The sequence below is a fragment of the Saimiri boliviensis genome, chromosome 9, assembly GCF_048565385.1.
Source record: "Saimiri boliviensis isolate mSaiBol1 chromosome 9, mSaiBol1.pri, whole genome shotgun sequence".
Lineage (NCBI taxonomy): Eukaryota > Metazoa > Chordata > Mammalia > Primates > Cebidae > Saimiri > Saimiri boliviensis.
Genome location: NC_133457.1, coordinates 94,396,449 through 94,412,918, shown reverse-complemented (window position 1 = coordinate 94,412,918; position 16,470 = coordinate 94,396,449). Strand labels below are relative to the sequence as shown.

General features: G+C 45.6%; 1 protein-coding gene across 6 annotated transcripts; it reads right to left on the bottom strand.

Annotated features, from left to right (window-relative positions):
* Nucleotides 1-2,298: 2,298 nt before the first annotated feature.
* Nucleotides 2,299-16,178, bottom strand: SIRPB2 (signal regulatory protein beta 2). Of its 6 annotated transcripts, none has more exons than XM_039479603.2 (5): nt 15,970-16,178; nt 7,733-8,098; nt 6,304-6,645; nt 5,374-5,439; nt 2,299-4,384 (listed from the first exon to the last, which is right to left on the bottom strand). In XM_039479603.2, exons 1-5 carry the CDS (start codon nt 16,052-16,054, stop codon nt 4,248-4,250), a joined length of 996 nt encoding a protein of 331 aa, XP_039335537.1. In that variant the 5' UTR covers nt 16,055-16,178; the 3' UTR covers nt 2,299-4,247. The 6 variants fall into 6 exon arrangements, 4 of the variants coding, with proteins under 4 accessions (XP_039335537.1, XP_074262443.1, XP_074262444.1 ...); XR_012519327.1 differs by lacking the exon at nt 2,299-4,384 and adding an exon at nt 5,962-6,048; XM_074406342.1 differs by having other exon boundaries at nt 4,293-5,439.
* Between the last annotated feature and the right edge of the window lie 292 nt (nt 16,179-16,470).

The window sequence follows — 16,470 nt, the reverse complement described above, 5'->3', positions numbered from 1 at the left end:
TTGATGGGGCATAAGAAGCATGGAACAAGAACCATGGGAAGGGAAGGAAAGAGCTAAAGAAGAGTTGCAGGAAGGAGAAAACAGAAGGGGAGGGAGAGAAACGGATGCCCTGATTCAGGGAGCTTGGAGCATAGCCACTGACATCCAGGGATCAGATGGGGAGGCCCAGGCAGGACATGTAAAATAGCGGCCTGTTGGGCCTTAGTGGGGGCTGTGGCCTCCCTGTGGCATGCCACCTGTTCTGTCTTTGGTGGGTCATCTCACCTGTGCCATGCCTGGGACCCCAAAACAGTAGAAGGGCTGGACTGAGGAGTTCTGTATCCCACCCATTCCCTACCCTTCCTATCTGTGGTCAGCAAGTTTCACAGTCTCCACCAAGGGCCTTAAATTATTCATCTTTTGTTTTATTTGTCTTCTTTAGTGGACTTCCCTCACCTTACTGCCTTGCCAGGTCCCTGTGAGTCTCTGAACCCAAGCAGGGCCAACTTTCTGTAGGATTTTCCAACTGAGCTGAGGTGAGTAGGGCCGTCTGGTGTCTGAAGTTGCACAATAAGGGGCCCAGGCGCTGTGGGTTCCATGCTCCTCCTCATGGGGAGGATGGTGACTACAGTTTAGAGTCAGAATTGCATGGCAACCACAGATAATGGAACCCTAATCATGACTTAGTACTTCTCATGTCCCAGGTGCAGTTAATGCTGCACATACACCAACGCATTTTAGCCCCAGAACTACCTAATAAGGCAGGCACGCATGTTACTATCAGTTTACAGACAAGGAAACTGAAAGAAACAAACTCACCCAAGAGATAAGTAGAACTGGAATTTGAACCTGCACAGCCAGACTTCCGAGACTGTGAAATTCACCTCTGGCATGTACGTAGTTCAGATGTTTACAGGGGTCTAACACAGGCCAAGCATTCTGCTCGGTGTTTGCTGTTCTTGTGCCAAGTCAAGCACGCTCCTGCCTCAGGACCTTTGCATTTGCTATTCCTTGTACTTTTCAGCTCTTCCCCAGGGTATCTGCAGGGCTTTCTTCCCTCAGTTCCTTCAGGTGTCGGCTCAAATATCACTTTATCAGGAGGCCTCTTCTGTCCACCCTGCATTAAAATAATGTCACCTCCTCTTTGCTCTGGCTACTTCCTTCCCCCTCCTCCTGCATTGTAAATGCCCTCAGCACTCAGTATGGTGGGGCCTGTTATTCATCTGGGGTTACTTGCTCAGTGTCTGTCTTCTCTCAGGAGGAGGTAAGCTCTGAGACAGCAGACTTCTGTTTTATTCTCAGCACACTGATTAGGGCCTGGCACAGAGTCAGCCTTCAACTACGCTTCAGGATTGAATGAGAATGGTTGCAATAGTGGAATGTTAGGTTCATGGCCCCACGGAGCTCAAATTCTAGTGGGAACAACTCACAACCATCAAGGAAGCAGACACGCAAACATACACACACAGACATGCATACATGCACACACAGGCACACACATCCACATACACAGACACACACGCACTCACACATGCGCATGCGCTCACACACACACCCACACACACAAGTTTTCAGGTAGCAATAAGTATATGAAGAAAACTTAAGCAGCATGGGGGAAATGAGAATGACGGAGGCACCTTTATGGATAGAGTGGTCCGGAGAGGCCTCTTGAAGGTAAGACTTAAGCAGAGACTTGAATAAATTAGGAAGCTTCATGTGGTCAAAGCCCAGTGGAGTGTTGGAGCAGAGTCAGCTTATGGGATCGGGGAGATGTGGTCAGAGGGGTCGGCAGGGACAAGCTCATGCAGGGCCTATAGGGTGAGGGGGTTTGCAGGGGCAGATGGCACCCGCCTCCTGTTATTGGAGGACAAGCTCCATGCTTCCCTGCTGTTTCAGCTTCCCATGGCTGCTGTGACAGTTCACTGCAAACCTGGTTATTTAAAAGAACAGAAATTTATTTTCTCATAGTTCTGAAGTCCCAAAGTCTGAAATGAAGGTATTGTATCAGCAAGGCCATGCTTGCTCCAGAGGCTCCAGGGGGAGAATTCGCCCCTCGCTTCTTCCAGCTTCTGGTGGCTGCTGGCATTCTTGAACCTGTGGTCACACCGCTCCAAATTCTGCCTCTGTGCTCACATTGCTTTCTCTTCTACATCGAAGCTCCTTGTGTGACTTTCTTGTAAGGATACTTACCATCTTTTTTAGAATCTCTTTTAGGGCGCACTTAGATAATCCAGGATAAACCCCAGGCCCATCTCAAGATTTTTAATTTAATCGTGTCTGCATAGTCTTTGTTTGTTTGTTTGTTTGTTTGTTTGTTTGTTTGTTTTTGCCATACAAGGTAACACAGTCCCAGGCTCCAGAGATTAGGACATGAATATCTTTGGGATGGGGGTTACTATTCAGCCTCATTTACCTACCCTCTCTAATGTCTGGGAATTCCGTGATTTATTTCATTCTGAGACTGTCCTCTCTGGCTGTGCTCAAGCTGTTTTTCTGTTTGTTATAATGAAAAACATCTAGACTCATCCACTTCCCCCTATAGTGAGTGCTAATAAATGTCTGCCTGGAAAGAGAACAGGGAATTTACACGTATTGAGTGCATGCAGTGCACACAGCACACAGGAGGCCCTCAGTCAATGCAGAAATTAAATTGGTTCTTTGTTTTTGTTTTTCTCGAGATGGAGTTTCACTCTTGTTGCGCAGGCTGGGGTGCAGTGGTGCAATCTCAGCTCACTGCAACCTCCACCTCACCAGTTCAAGTGATTCTCCTGCCTCATCCTCCCAAGTAGCTGGGATTACAGGCATGCGCCACTATGCCTGGCTAATTTTTTTGTATTTTTAGTAGAGATGGGGTTTCTCCATGTTGGCTAGGCTGGTCTCGAACTCCTGACCTTAGATGATCCATTGCCTCGGCCTCCCAAAGTGCTGGGATTACAGGCATGAGCCACCACGCCTGGCCTTGAATTGGTTCTTACAAAATGCAGAGAAGTCCATATTAGTATCCTGGATGTTCTGTGATGTGAAGGGCCTCTGATTAGTCACTGAGGGTGCACAGTGCAGGGCAGTTCAAGGCAGGTGTGTCTGACTCTTTGGCACGCACACTTTTCCCTATGTCAGGGCTTCTCAGTCCACTAGATGGTGGTAGCACCTCCAAGTTGTGCCAACCAAAAACATCTCCAGACATTGCCAAAAGTCCCATGGGGGCAAAATCACTCTTCCTGGGAACTATGCCCCACATCATGCTGCCCCAGGGGCAGTGATGGTGGGAAGAAGTGCTGGCCAGCTAGCTGGGCATTAAACTTAGGTTTAAACCCAGGGCAGGTGAGAGACTGCCTGTCTGCCACTGTGATGGAGATAACTGGTTATCCCCTGATGTCTACCATCTGGTTCTCTGGTGAAAACTTGCAGCTGGGCACATTGCTGCCAGAAGTAAAGACTACATTTCCCAGACTTTCTTGCAGCTAGATATGACCATGTGACCACATTCCAGCCAAGTAGAGGTAAGTGAAGTGACCAAGTTCCTGACTGTGCCCTTGAAGGGGAGGGTCCTGCTCCTCTTCCCTGTCTTCTTCCTCAGTCTAACTGGCTAGAAGGTGGATCTGGTAGCAATGGGAGCAGTGAATCCCGGATCTCAATACCAGGGAGTCTCTGTATTGCATGGCCTGCTGATGGTCAACATTCTGGTTGATTTCTACTGGGTTAAGCCATTGTTATTTAAGAGTTTTGTTATAGTTGCTGAACCTGCATCCTAATATTACACCCACCCAAGCCAGCCATGAGGGGGATGGAAGGAAGGCAGGAAGGGTGGGGAAAAGGGTGTAGATAGAGGGGCAGAGATGATCTGGCTGGTTGAACTCAGAGATGCTTAGGGACACCTCCTGGGAAGAAGACTCTGAGTTGGATGTTGGAGGCCAAGAAAGATGTGGGGAGGTGGGGAAAGGGGTAGGGTACACCAGAAAGGGCTGCAGCAGGGGCAAGGGTATTGAGGAGAGACTTAGCCAGGTCCTGAAAAGCAAGGAGGTCTTGAACAGGCCGAAAAGAGAAAGGGAGACACTTCAGAGGGAAGCCCGGTGCAAAGAGGGGAATTTCACTAGGTGAACCAAAAGCAGATGTACAGATCTAGTAGTCTGTCATGAGCCCTGGGGGCATCTGGCGGCTGGGACTGGAGGCAGGGAAGTGGTCGAGGAGCCCTGGCTCCTCTCCGACTCAGAGGATCCCCACTCTGGGGCTGACCCCTCAGTTTTGAACCTTGCTCCATGATAAGGTGTTCATGGCTCTGCTGGGCCTGTGGTCTTGAAATCTTCTTGCCCAGAGCTCCTCCAACAGGTAGCCAGGGCCAGCAGGACTGCAGCCAAGATCATTGCCTTCAGCCCCAGGACAGTAGGTATGAACACAACCAGGAGGCCTGGGAGGCACAGGAGAGAGCTCAGGCAGGACCCGTGGTGAGGGCCCCACAGCCCATACCTCAGTGTTGCCCATGGGCAAGGTCACATCCTGCTGCTGTATAACCTCTGGAGCTGTATCCTTTCTACAGTGACAGAGGTGATCAAAGACCACCCTTTCCTCTGCCCTGGGCCCAGAGAAGGGTCACCCAATATTCTATCTGCACCTGTCATCATCTCAGTCGCCTCCCTAACCTCCGCTCTTCCTAATTGCCTAAAGCAATCCTCAAGGTAATTTTACAGCATAAGATCGTGATCCAATTTTTATAGATAAGGAGACTGACCCAGAGTACAGAAGTGATATTCTCAGGGCCACATGTATTAAAGAAGTCATGGGACCCAGGCACTCTGGTCCCCTTGAATGGCAGGAGCAGGGCTGAGCATCAGGTAGGCAAATCTGACCACCTCTATCACAAGCTCCCAGCAGACACTGAGAGTCCCTGAATGTTAACAGGAGATGTGCCAGGCATCATTCTGGATACTTGGCACTTGTGATCTCATTAAATCCACACACAATTCCATGAAGTAGCTCTCTGATGCTTGTCCCCTGCCATCTAGTTCACACAGTCAGATACCAGATTCCAGGGGTGAGAACCTGCCCATCACACTAGAAAGAGGCTCCATCCAGGAGACTTATCTACAAAGCCATGTTCTCCAGTGCTGTGCATAGCCTCACAGTGTGTCCCTAAACTAAGAATCCCAGGGAGCTCACCACCTCTCAACCAAAGCTCCCCACTAAACATAGCCCTGGCAATGAGAGTTTGTTGCAAATGAGCTGTTGTAACATGGTTCTCTGGCATCCCAGAGCTGCAATTGAGATGAGATCCTGGGAGCTTTCTTGGTGGCAGATGAGCCCCAGGAGTGTGGGACTGCTCCCTTCCCATGACCAAGCCATTCATGGCCCCCTTGCCTAAGGTAGACTCATTGACTCCACTGAGGTAGGTACACTCACCTGTTGGAGACATCTCAGTTGCACGTTCCCTGGTGAATTCTGCCTCTTGGAAAGAGGTAGACTTTGCTGCAAGGGAGAGAGGCTTTCTCATACTTCCCTTTATCTTTATCTCCCACCACTTCCTGAGTCCCAGGAGCTGGGGGTGTCTGGGATGAGTCTGCCAGTTTCTCCTGGGTCGGGGCTAGAAGTCAAACCCTGCAGCTGTGAAGGACAAAATTAGACTTTCTGCTAGAGCACCTTTGGGATATGGACATGTCTAATTCATTGCAGTATCTCTAGTACTTAGTATAGTGCAGGACACTCAACAGGCATGTAGTAGATGTTGGTTGAATTGTTATTATTGTTATTATTATTTTTTGAGACGGAGTCTCACTCTTGTTGCCCAGGCTGGAGTGCAATGGTGTGATTTTAGCTCACTGCAACCTCTGCCTCCTAGGTTCAAGCGATTGTCCTGCCTCAGCTTCCCAAATTTCTGGGATTACAGGCATGTGCCACCATGCCTGGCTAATTTTGTATTTATAGTAGAGACGGGGTTTCACCATGTTGGTCAGGCTGGTCTTGAACTCCTGACTCAGGTGATCCACCCACCTTGGCCTCCCAAAATGCTGGGATTACAGGAGTGAGCCATGGTGCCTGGCCGATGTTTGTTGATTTATTAATGATCCATATAGAATTCTGTAGAAACCAAAATGGGGAGAAATTAACTCTGCTCAAGAGGAGAAGAAGGTTTTACAGAGGAGGGGCCATTTGTTCTGGGCATTGAAGGATTAGTAGGAGTTTTCAGAGAAAAGAAGAAAGCATTCCACGTAGAGGGAACAACTTATGTAAAGACACGGAGGCTGGGAAGAGCTGGCTTTTTTGGGGCATGTAGAAAAATTGCTCATGAAACCTGCTCCTCTCCCCCGACAACTCCAAAACCAATTGTCTCACCTTTCAGTTTTAGCCTGGTGCCCTGTCCAGACAGGTATTGCCTGTTGGGTTTCCTCTGAAACTTTGCACAGTAATAGGTGCCTGCATCCTCATTGGAGACGCCTTGCAGAAGAATGCTGAAGTCATTGTTGGAGGACCGCACCGCTGTCGCCTTGGGGTGGGAGATGCCTCCAAAGTTGTAAATGGCCTCCCGGCTCAGACCAGCTCCCCGGAACCACCTGATGGGTCCGGGGGGACCATCTCCAAGCACTGTGCAGTTCAGAAAGACATTGTCTCCAGTGGATGCCAACACCAGTTCCTGGGGCTGGATGATCCACAGGTCTGGTTCAGGGTCCCCAGCTCCTGAAGTCAAAGAAGAGGTCCTTGTTGGAGTCCCTCTCCTCTTTCATCATTTCCTCCCTGGTGCTTTCCCTCCCTTCCTTATTTCCAGATTTCTGCTCTCAGCCACTCCCTTCTGCTTTCTTTATTACTCATTAGTTGACTCATTCAGTAAAGAGGCTCTGAGTACCTCCTACATACCAATGGTAGAATTGGGGAATGTGAAACTCAGGAAGACACATAAGTGCCCTGCCCTGAAGCCATTGTCTGTCTGCTAGTGGAGATGGTCAAAAAATTGCCCAGAGACTGGAAATCCAGAAGATGGCAGAACTACGAAGGAGGCACCATCATAGCTTGGAAGAAGCCAGGGAAGCCTTCCTGAATCTGGCATTAAGTGAAAATGAACTCCCGTGCACAGATACTCTCCATGTTACCAGTTTACAGGGTGATTCCACAGGCATCTGTTCTATTTAATCACCCCATTGACCCTTGAAGTGCAAATTGTGTTGCCTGTTTTCCAAGCAAAGCACTTGAGGCATGTAGAGTCAGGGTAACTGACTTAAGAATGCACTGCTAGTCTATGAGAGTCCTGGGATTTGAGTATTCGGGTCACCATAGGTGGACTTAGAGATACCATGATTGATTACCTGGGGAGCGTGGTAGTTGACATGCTCAGCCTCACGTTTTGACTCTGTGCTAGTCATAGGGAACATCCACACCCTTACCTTGGCTGCATGGTGGAAGGCTATTTTTCCTTGTCCCTTGTCTTGGAGCTGAGCCATGTGACTTGCTTTAGCCAATGGGCTGTTAGCAGATATAATGTGACTAGATGCTTGAGGCGTACTTGAAGAATTGGGACTGGGCTTCTGCTTCTGCCATTTCCATGAGAAAATCATGCCCCACGTAGCTGCTACGTCTCCAGCCTGGACTCTGGCATGAGACATGAGAAGTGGAACCACCAAGCCACATGGAAATGTCCATGTGAGATACAAATGTGTATTGTTGTATGCCACTGAAATTTTGTGTGACACAGCATGATACAGTGGATAAAGGTGACTGTGCAGGGAAACAGACCAGAGCAAACGTGTGGCCTGCAGGGCCTGATACTCACCCTTCACAAGCACTGAGGTGCCCTCCTCCGATTTCATTTCTGAGTGTTCACTCAAACGATTAAACCTCACACAGTGGTAGGTTCCAGTGTGCTCCCTGGTGACATTGTGGATATAGATGGAATAATCGCAATTCAGTGGTTCTGATGTCCATTGGATCATCGGCATCACCCCAGGGAAGGAGCCACGTTTAAAGTTATAAATTTCTTGTTGGTTCTGAGTGCTCACTTTGACCCATTTTATCATACCATCGGTGCAGGAGCCAACCACCATACACCTCAGTAGGAGTGTCTTGCCTTCTGCCACCAGCATGGGGCCCTCAGGCTGTAGCACCTGCCACTCATTCCGGCTGCTCTGCTCAGAGGCTTCTACAAAAGAGGAAGAAAGACCTTGCACTGGGCAGGAAGGACTTGGAGCCCTAAAAGTCAGGCTTAAAACAATCAAACCATTATCTGGCCAAGAACAATGGCCCAGGACAAGACAGGAGTGTCATTAGAGAGGGAAGGGAAAGAGGGGATGAGGTGGTTGCCTGCAGAGAGAGAACTGAGCTATGCAATGGAAAACCTGTAAATAAATAACACTCAAGTTACTCACCATGTGCTGGGCCCTGCATGCATTATGTCACTTATTCTTCATGATGCTCCTCTAAGGTAAACTGCATTATTCTCATTTTTCCACAGAGGAAACAGAGGGCCCAGAAAGGTTAGGCAGCAGACCCAGGATCATGTGCTAGGATTGTGTCTCCCAAATGCACATGTTGATATCCTAACCTCCAGCACCTCAGAATGTGACTGTATTTGGAGGTAAGGTCTTTAAGGAGGTAATTCAGTTAAAAGAGGACATTGTGGGGCAGGGGGTGGGGGGCTTAATCTAATCCAACTGATGTCCTTATAAGGAGAGGGAATTGAGACACACACATACAAGGGGAAGACCATGTGACGATACAGGGAGAAGGCAGCTGTTTATAGGCTGAGGGGAGAGGCCTCAGACAAACCAGCCCTGCAGACACCTTGATCGCGGGTTTCCAGCCTCCAGAATTGTGAGAAATTACATTGAGATGTTCAAGCCACCCAGGCTCAGTACTTTGCTATGGAAGCTCTGACAGATTCTTACATTCACCCAGTAGGGGGGTGACAGGCTTAATTCAAGCCCTCTCAGCCTGTTTCTGGAGCTCTGGCTGTTAATCCGCAAATGCCACCCTTCGGAGATGTAGGTTTGTGTGTTGTAGCATTCAGTATAAATACCCTTCCTGCCTCCTGTGAATTATTCAGCAGACTGCAGTTCTTGTTAATGTGTTGTGAAGATAGATTGAACTGTTGATTTTGTCCTCAAAGTGGATACAGAGAAAGAGGGCTGAGGCTGCCCATAGAAGTTCTGGGTTACAGACATCATCACATGTACTCCTTCTAAGAATTCTGTGAGCTAGATGCTATTATAATCTCAATTTTTAAAAACTTTTCAGTTTATTACTTATTTGTATTTTTTTTTTTTTGTAGTTATGGGGTCTCACTGTGCTGGCTGGTCTCAAACTCGTGTACTTAAGTGATTCCTTCACTTTGGCTTCCCAAAGTGCTGGGATTACAGGTGTGAGCCACTGTGCCCAGCCTATCATCTCCATTTTTGAGATGAGAAAGAAAACAAATGCTCATAGTTGTAAAGAAACATGAAGTAAACCGTGCATTCAGTAGATATCATGGCCAGGATTTGAACTCAGATCAGGTGACTTAAGATTCTGCTCAACTCAAGGTCACCAGATTTGTGCCCTGAGTTTCCTTTTCATCTGTGTTCCATCAGCTTTGTGAATAGCTCAGTCTCACTCCACAAGTTCGTCTGCAGGATATTACGGTGTTTCTCAGTTGTGAATGAGGGAAGGAGAGTAAGAAGATGAAGCAAACACTCCCTTCTAAGAAGACCTAGGAAAAAGTTATGGAATTCTAAATTCTGTTTCTACCTGTCTTCAGCTGGGCATGTGCTATTAACTACCAAGAAAGCTTTCCCACAATTGTGAGCAAGTGATAGCCACTGGTTGAATCCTAGGAACTGCTCTTGTCCTTGATGTCCTCAGTTCCGAGACAGTCAGCAACATCCACTCTCAAACATTATTTGAGCCAGTCAGATCTGTTATCACTAATCCTTCCTGTTGGTTCTTTCCCTTGCGTCAGGAAGTTTCCTCACACACATGCACAGGACTGTGCCCATCACTCACTACAGAGCTAAGAATGATGCCTGTTCCTACCAGCCACACTGGTAAACTTCATGATTGTCTGGGCACTGGGGAGAATCTGTAGAAGAGAGTACACAGCCCAGAAAGAAGTGTCCTGGTCCACCCAACAAATCTTAAAAGGCTCCAAACTGATTTTTAAAAAAATAACGTTCTACTGTGAGGCTTCTAACACATGTATAAGTAGAAGTCATGACATCAATAGAATAAAGACTGGGAGTGGAGAAATGTGAGATTACTATTGTAAGTTTTTTTCCCTTCCTTCCTTCCTTCCTTCCTTCCTTCCTTTTCTTTCTTTCTTTCCATCACCTGAGTATTTATTATTTCTATGTGTTGGGTACATTTCAAGTCCTCTTTTCTAGCTATTTTGAAAAATATACCACATTGTTGTGAATTATAGTCACCCTACTCTGCTATCAAACATTAGAATTTCCTTTTATCTAACTGTGTGTTTGTACCCATTCACCAACCTCACTCTTAATTCCTTTCCCTCAGACCCATCACCTTTCCTCGTCTTTGGTATCTATCATTCTATCATTACACTCTCTACTTCCATGAGATCATTTTTAGCACCCTCATATTTGTCTTTCTGTGTCTGGCCTTTTCTCTTTCTTTCCTTCCTTTTCTTTTTTCTTTTCTTTTCTTTTCTTTTTTCTTTCTTTCTTTCTCTTTCTCTTTCTTTCTTTCTTTCTTTCTTTCTTTCTTTCTTTCTTTCTTTCTTTCTCTTTTCTCTCTTTCTTTCTTTTTTTTTTGGAGTGTGATGGTGTGATCTTGGCTTACTGTAAACTCCACCTCCCAGGCTCAAGCGATTTTCCTGCCTCAGCCTCCCAAGCAGGGCTTATTTCACTTAATAAAATAATCTCCAGCTCCATCCATGTGCTCTGAATGATGACATGATTTCATTATTTTTTTATGGTGGAATAGTATTCCATTGTGGGTATGCTTGGGAATACCCAAAATATATGTATTTTCTGTATCCATTCATCCATTGATTGACATTTAGATTGATTCCATACATTTGCAATTGTGAATAGTGCTGTAATAAACATAGAAATCCATGCACTCTTTTGATATATCGATTTCTTTTCCTGTGGATAAATACCCCATTCTAGGATTGCTGGATGATATGAGTGCTATTTTTAGATTTTTGAGAAATCTCCATGCTGTTTTCCATAGTGACTGTACTAATTTACATTCCCATCAATAGTGTTCCCTTTCCTCATCTTCATCTTTTTTTTTTTTTTTTTTTTTTTTGGAGACAGAGTCCTGCTCTGTGACCCAGGATGGAATGCAGTGGTGCCATGTCAGCTCACTGCAACCTCTGCCTCCTGGGTTCAAGTGATTCTCCTGCCTCAGCCTCCTGAGTAGCTGGGATTACAGATGTGTGCCACTATGCTGGGCTAATTTTTGTATTTTTAGTAGAGATGGGGTTTCATCGTGTTGGCCAGGCAGGCTGGTCTTAAATGACTGACCTCAGGTGATCTGCCGCCTTGGCCTCCCAAAGTGCTGGGATCAAGCTCAAAATGAAACTTAATACAGTAGAAACACACACACACACACACACACACACACACACACACAGAGAGAGAGAGAGAGAGAGAGAGAGAGAAAATCAATAAGAAGAAAATCTTTGAGAAGATTACTAAAATAGATAAATCTCTAGTGAGACTGAACAGAGGAGACACACACAGAGAGAACCTAAATTGTGAAAATCAGGAAAAAGATTGGTGATATTACTGCGGATTTTACTCATATTAATAGAATAATAAGGAAATATTATGGAAAACTTCAAGTTATGTATATTTGACAATTTAGGTAACATGAACAGATTCCTTGAAAAAGAGCCACTGCCAAAGCTATCTCAAGAAGAAAAAGATAACCTGGATAGCCCTATTAGCTATCAAAAAGTTTAATCTTTTATTAAAAATCTTCCCAAATCCTAGTTTCATTCATAAATTTTCATATCAAGGCCTCACTCTGTCGCCCAGGCTGGGGTGCAGTGGCACTGTCTCGGCTCACTCCAACCTCTGCCTCCCAGGTTCAAGCAGTTCTCCTGCTTCAGCCTCCTGTGTAGCTGAGATTACAGGCATGTGCCACCATGCCTGGTTGATTTTTACATTTTTGGTAGAGGCGGGGTTTCACCATGTTGGCCAGGCTGGTCTTGAACTCCTGGCCTCAAGTGATCTACCTGCCTCAGCTTTCCAAAGTGCAGGGATTACAGGCATGAGCCACCATGCCCGGCCGAATTTTTCATATTTTTAAGAAATAAATAATACCAATTTTATATAAATACTTTTAGAAAATTGAAAAAAGGTCATGCTTTTCTAATTATTCTACAAGTCCCAGTGTTATCTTGAAACCAAACCCTAAGTCCTTACAAGAAAAAAAAAAATCCATGGCCGGGCGTGGTGGCTCAAGCCTGTAATCCCAGCACTTTGGGAGGCCGAGGCGGGTGGATCACGAGGTCAAGAGATCGAGACCATCCTGGTCAACATGGTGAAACCCTGTCTCTACTAAAAATACAAAAAATTAGCTGGGCATAGTGGTGCGTGCCTGTAATCCCAGCTACTCAGGAGGCTGAGGCAGGAGAATTGCCTGAACCCAGGAGGCAGAGGTTGCAGCGAGCCGAGATCGTACCATTGCACTCCAACCTGGGTAACAAGAGAGAAACTCTATCTAAAAAAAAAAAAAAAAAAATCCCTCATGAACATAAAAAAATTTTAAACAAAATTTTAGTAAACCAAATTCAGCAATCAGCAATATGTAGAAAGTATAATACATTATGATCAAGTTGAGTTTATCCCTGGAATGTAAAGTTGGTTTAATATTCAAAAATCAATCAATGTAATTTACCGTATTACTAAACTAACACACACATGCATATACACGCACTCATATAATCATCTCAACAGATGCAGAAAGAGCACTTTTCAAAGTTGAACATGCATTCCTAATAATAACTCTCAGCAAACTTGGAATAGAAGGAAGCTTTTCAAGTTGATAAGGGGCATCTGTGAAAACCCCACAACAAATATTATGCTTAGTAGTGCAAAAATGAATGTTTTCCCTGCAGATCAGGAACTAGACAAGGATGCCTGTTTTTACTATTTCTATCCAATATTGTAGGAGAGGTACTAACCATGCAAAAAGGTAATAGGAAAGAGAAGACAACCAGATTTGAAAGAAAAAAGGAAACTATCTTTATGTGCAGATGACGTAATTAAATTTGCAATGAAAATTTCTTAAAAAGGCTGCTATACCTAACAAATGAGTTTAGCAACAATGACGATAAAAGATCTATATACAAAATTATCTGCATTACTATATACTAGCAATAAAGAATTTGATATTTGAATTTAAAAATTCCAGTCATTAATATTATAAAAAAATAGAAAATATTTAGCCAAAAAATGTGAAGGAATTGCAAACTGAAAACTTACAAGACATTGCTAAGAGAAAAAAAAATCAAGCCTAAATAAATAGAGAGATACACACTGTTCATATGTTGGAAGATTCAATATTGCTAAGATGTCAATTATTCTCAAGTTGATACACAAATTCGCTGCTATTCCTATTCAAATCCCAGGAGGCTTCACTTTAGAAATTGATAAACTAAATCTAAAATTTCTAGAGTAGCTAAAACAATTTGAAAAAGAATAAAATTAGGAAACTAATACCACCTGATTTTAAGACTTAGATAATGCTACAGTAATCAAGACAATGTATCACACAAAGATAGATAAAATGTATTTCCCTAAGAGGAATGAAAGGCTATATCGACAGAGACTTGTAGGCGAATATTCATAGACACTTTATTTGCAATAGCTCTAAACTGCAAACAACCCAAATGTCTGTCAACAGGTGAATGGGAAAGGGTTTATCCTTCCAGTGGATAGACATGAGAAGAAATGAACTACTGACAATGCAACAACATCAATGAATCTCAAAATAATTATGCTGAGTAAAAGAAGCCAGCCAAAAAGGAGTACAACTGCATGATCCTTGTTGTATAAAATTCTAGAAAATGCAAACTATAGTGACAGAACACAGATCCATGGTTGCTTTGGAGACAAAAAGGGAGTGACAAGCACGAGTCACAAGGAAACTTTCGGATGCTGGATACATCCAAAATGCTGATTTTGCTGATGATTTCACAAGTGTGAAATATACCCAGTGCTCACATACAAAATTTATCAAATTGAGTACTTTACATATATGTGGTTTAATGTATGTCAGTTACACTTATCCCAGCTGGGGGTGAGTCTGGAGAAGTGAACACCAGGGCTGGAACCTGGACTCAGTCCTGGTGCCCACACCCCTCCCCTCTCCTCCCTCTGTCCTTCTGAGTCTCCTTCTGTGTTGTCACATGGGCTTTAGGAGGTGTCCTAGGAGGTTTGCCTCTGCCTTGTTGGTGGAGCTGGACCAGCCCTGGGCTTCCTTCTCATCTATTTGCCGTCTGCATTCTCTGCCTTTCATGGTTCCTGTACAGGGGCTTCCTTTAAAAGCCTTATAGAACGTCTGTTAGCCCCTGTCTCCTCTACTACAAGACAGGGCACTCATAAGACCTTTCTCTAGGGCTGCTGTATTAAATTATAAAGTAGTGAGGCTCAACCCTGGGCCAGCTACATAATTTGTGGGGCCAAGTGCAAAATGGAAATGCAGGTCCCTTTCTGAGCAACACAGAAGAGCGTTAAACCAAGCATGGGGCCCTTCAAAGCAGGGGGCCCTGTGCCCTGACTCGGCTTGAGGTGCAGCTGGACTGAAACCTTCCGGCTGACTGGTTTAAGCAACTTCTCTTATTTCCCATCTATTCAGTTCCAGCAGTCATTCAGAATATTTTTTATTCTGGGTAGTTTAGATTTCTGATTTCCTAGTCTAGTGCCTAAAACATAGCAGACACTCAAAAGTAGTTGTGGAATGAGACCTAGGAATTATGATTCATATCTTGCAATTGAGGAAATCAGCTCTGAGAAGTGAAGTGGTGTCATGAGTCATATGGCCAATGAGTGAGGGAGCATCCAGGTCTGACCCCACACCTGGGTTCTGCCAGGAGCTCTCCTGGGGGTGGACACTCTGGAGGACCAAAGGGGTGATGGACAGAATTTAGATTTCAGTAGGGCCTGTAGCAGGGGCCCAGATGGTCAGGAGATGGAATGAGCCCACTGAGAGCCAAGTATTTCTGCCTGGTAGATCAGAGAGTTCTGAACTCAGAGGCTGAGCTATATCCAGTGGTCTCAATCCAGACTCAGGAGCTAACCTGGCCTGCCCCTGAGTTAGGGGAGACAGGGGAATGATAATATTAATGGCCAAAGTTACTAAATCTTTGTTATGCTGGGTACTTACAGGTATTATCTTCTTGAATTCTCCTAAGAAAGTCACAAGGTGGGTCCTATTTTTAGCTCCACTTTACAGATGGAAAAACTAAGGCTCAGAAAAAAGGAAACTTAAACCGGTTAGCGGTGAGGTTTGAGCCTGTTGCATCATAAGCTGAGCCGTGGCTGGTTCATGGCTGTGCCATCTATACAGTCGCACAGGGCCCCGTGCTTAGAAGGATCCCATGCTTGGTTTAATGCTCTGCTGTGTGGCTTAATAGTTTTTGAACAAAAGATCCCAGTTTTTATTTTGCCCTGGGTCTCATCAACTATGTAGCTGGCCCAAGGCTGAGCCTCACCACTTTTCTATTTAATATTAACAGCAGCCCTAGAGAAAGGTCCCATGAGTGTCCCTGTTTTATAGAAAAGGCTCCTGGGGCTAACAGAGCTGCAGCATCTGACGTGGGCATAGGAGCATCCAAGCTGGAAGGCAGTGGGTATGAGCGCAGAGCCTGCGAGCTCATCACTTCACTATGCTGCTCCTTGGGGCACTGGGTCTGCTCTCTGCTGGGGTCGGGCAAATTTTCAGTGTCCCCCTCTTTATCTTCGTGGGGTCAAGCTTCTGCAGGCAAGCCAGAGCACTTGGCACCCCCCTAGGGACCGACCAGCCAGGGGTGGACCCTGTTCTGTCCTAGATCCCGCTTACCTGAGAGGACAAGGACCAGAGCCGGTAGCAGGAAGCAGGGAAGCAAGTGGGCCAGGCAGGTGGGGGCGGGCATCATGGAGCGCATGGTACCTCCTGTGGTCCCCAGGACTTGGGGCTCCTCTGCTTTCTGTTGAGTGTTAAAGTCTGAGGTGGGGCCGTGGACAAGGCAGTTTCTGTGTCTCTTGGCCACAGCTGCTTGGGGAAGTGTTTTCGCTGCAGCAACACAAGGCTGCTGGTGCAATAGGAAAGTAGTTCCTGCTTTTGTGGCTGAGCTGTGGTTCCTGTAACCACTGTGCTACAACCTTGATGACCCCTTGCCATAGGCTCTGTCCAAGGTGCCCAGGAGGGAGATGGGTACTGAGGTCATAGGATGCACTCTGGAATCAGCTGGACTTGGGAGCAAGCACTGGATCTTCCTCTTCTTGGCTGTGCAAGATTTTAAAGTCACCATTTCTGAGTCTTGTTTCTTCATTTGCAACGTAGGAACAGCAGCAATCCCCT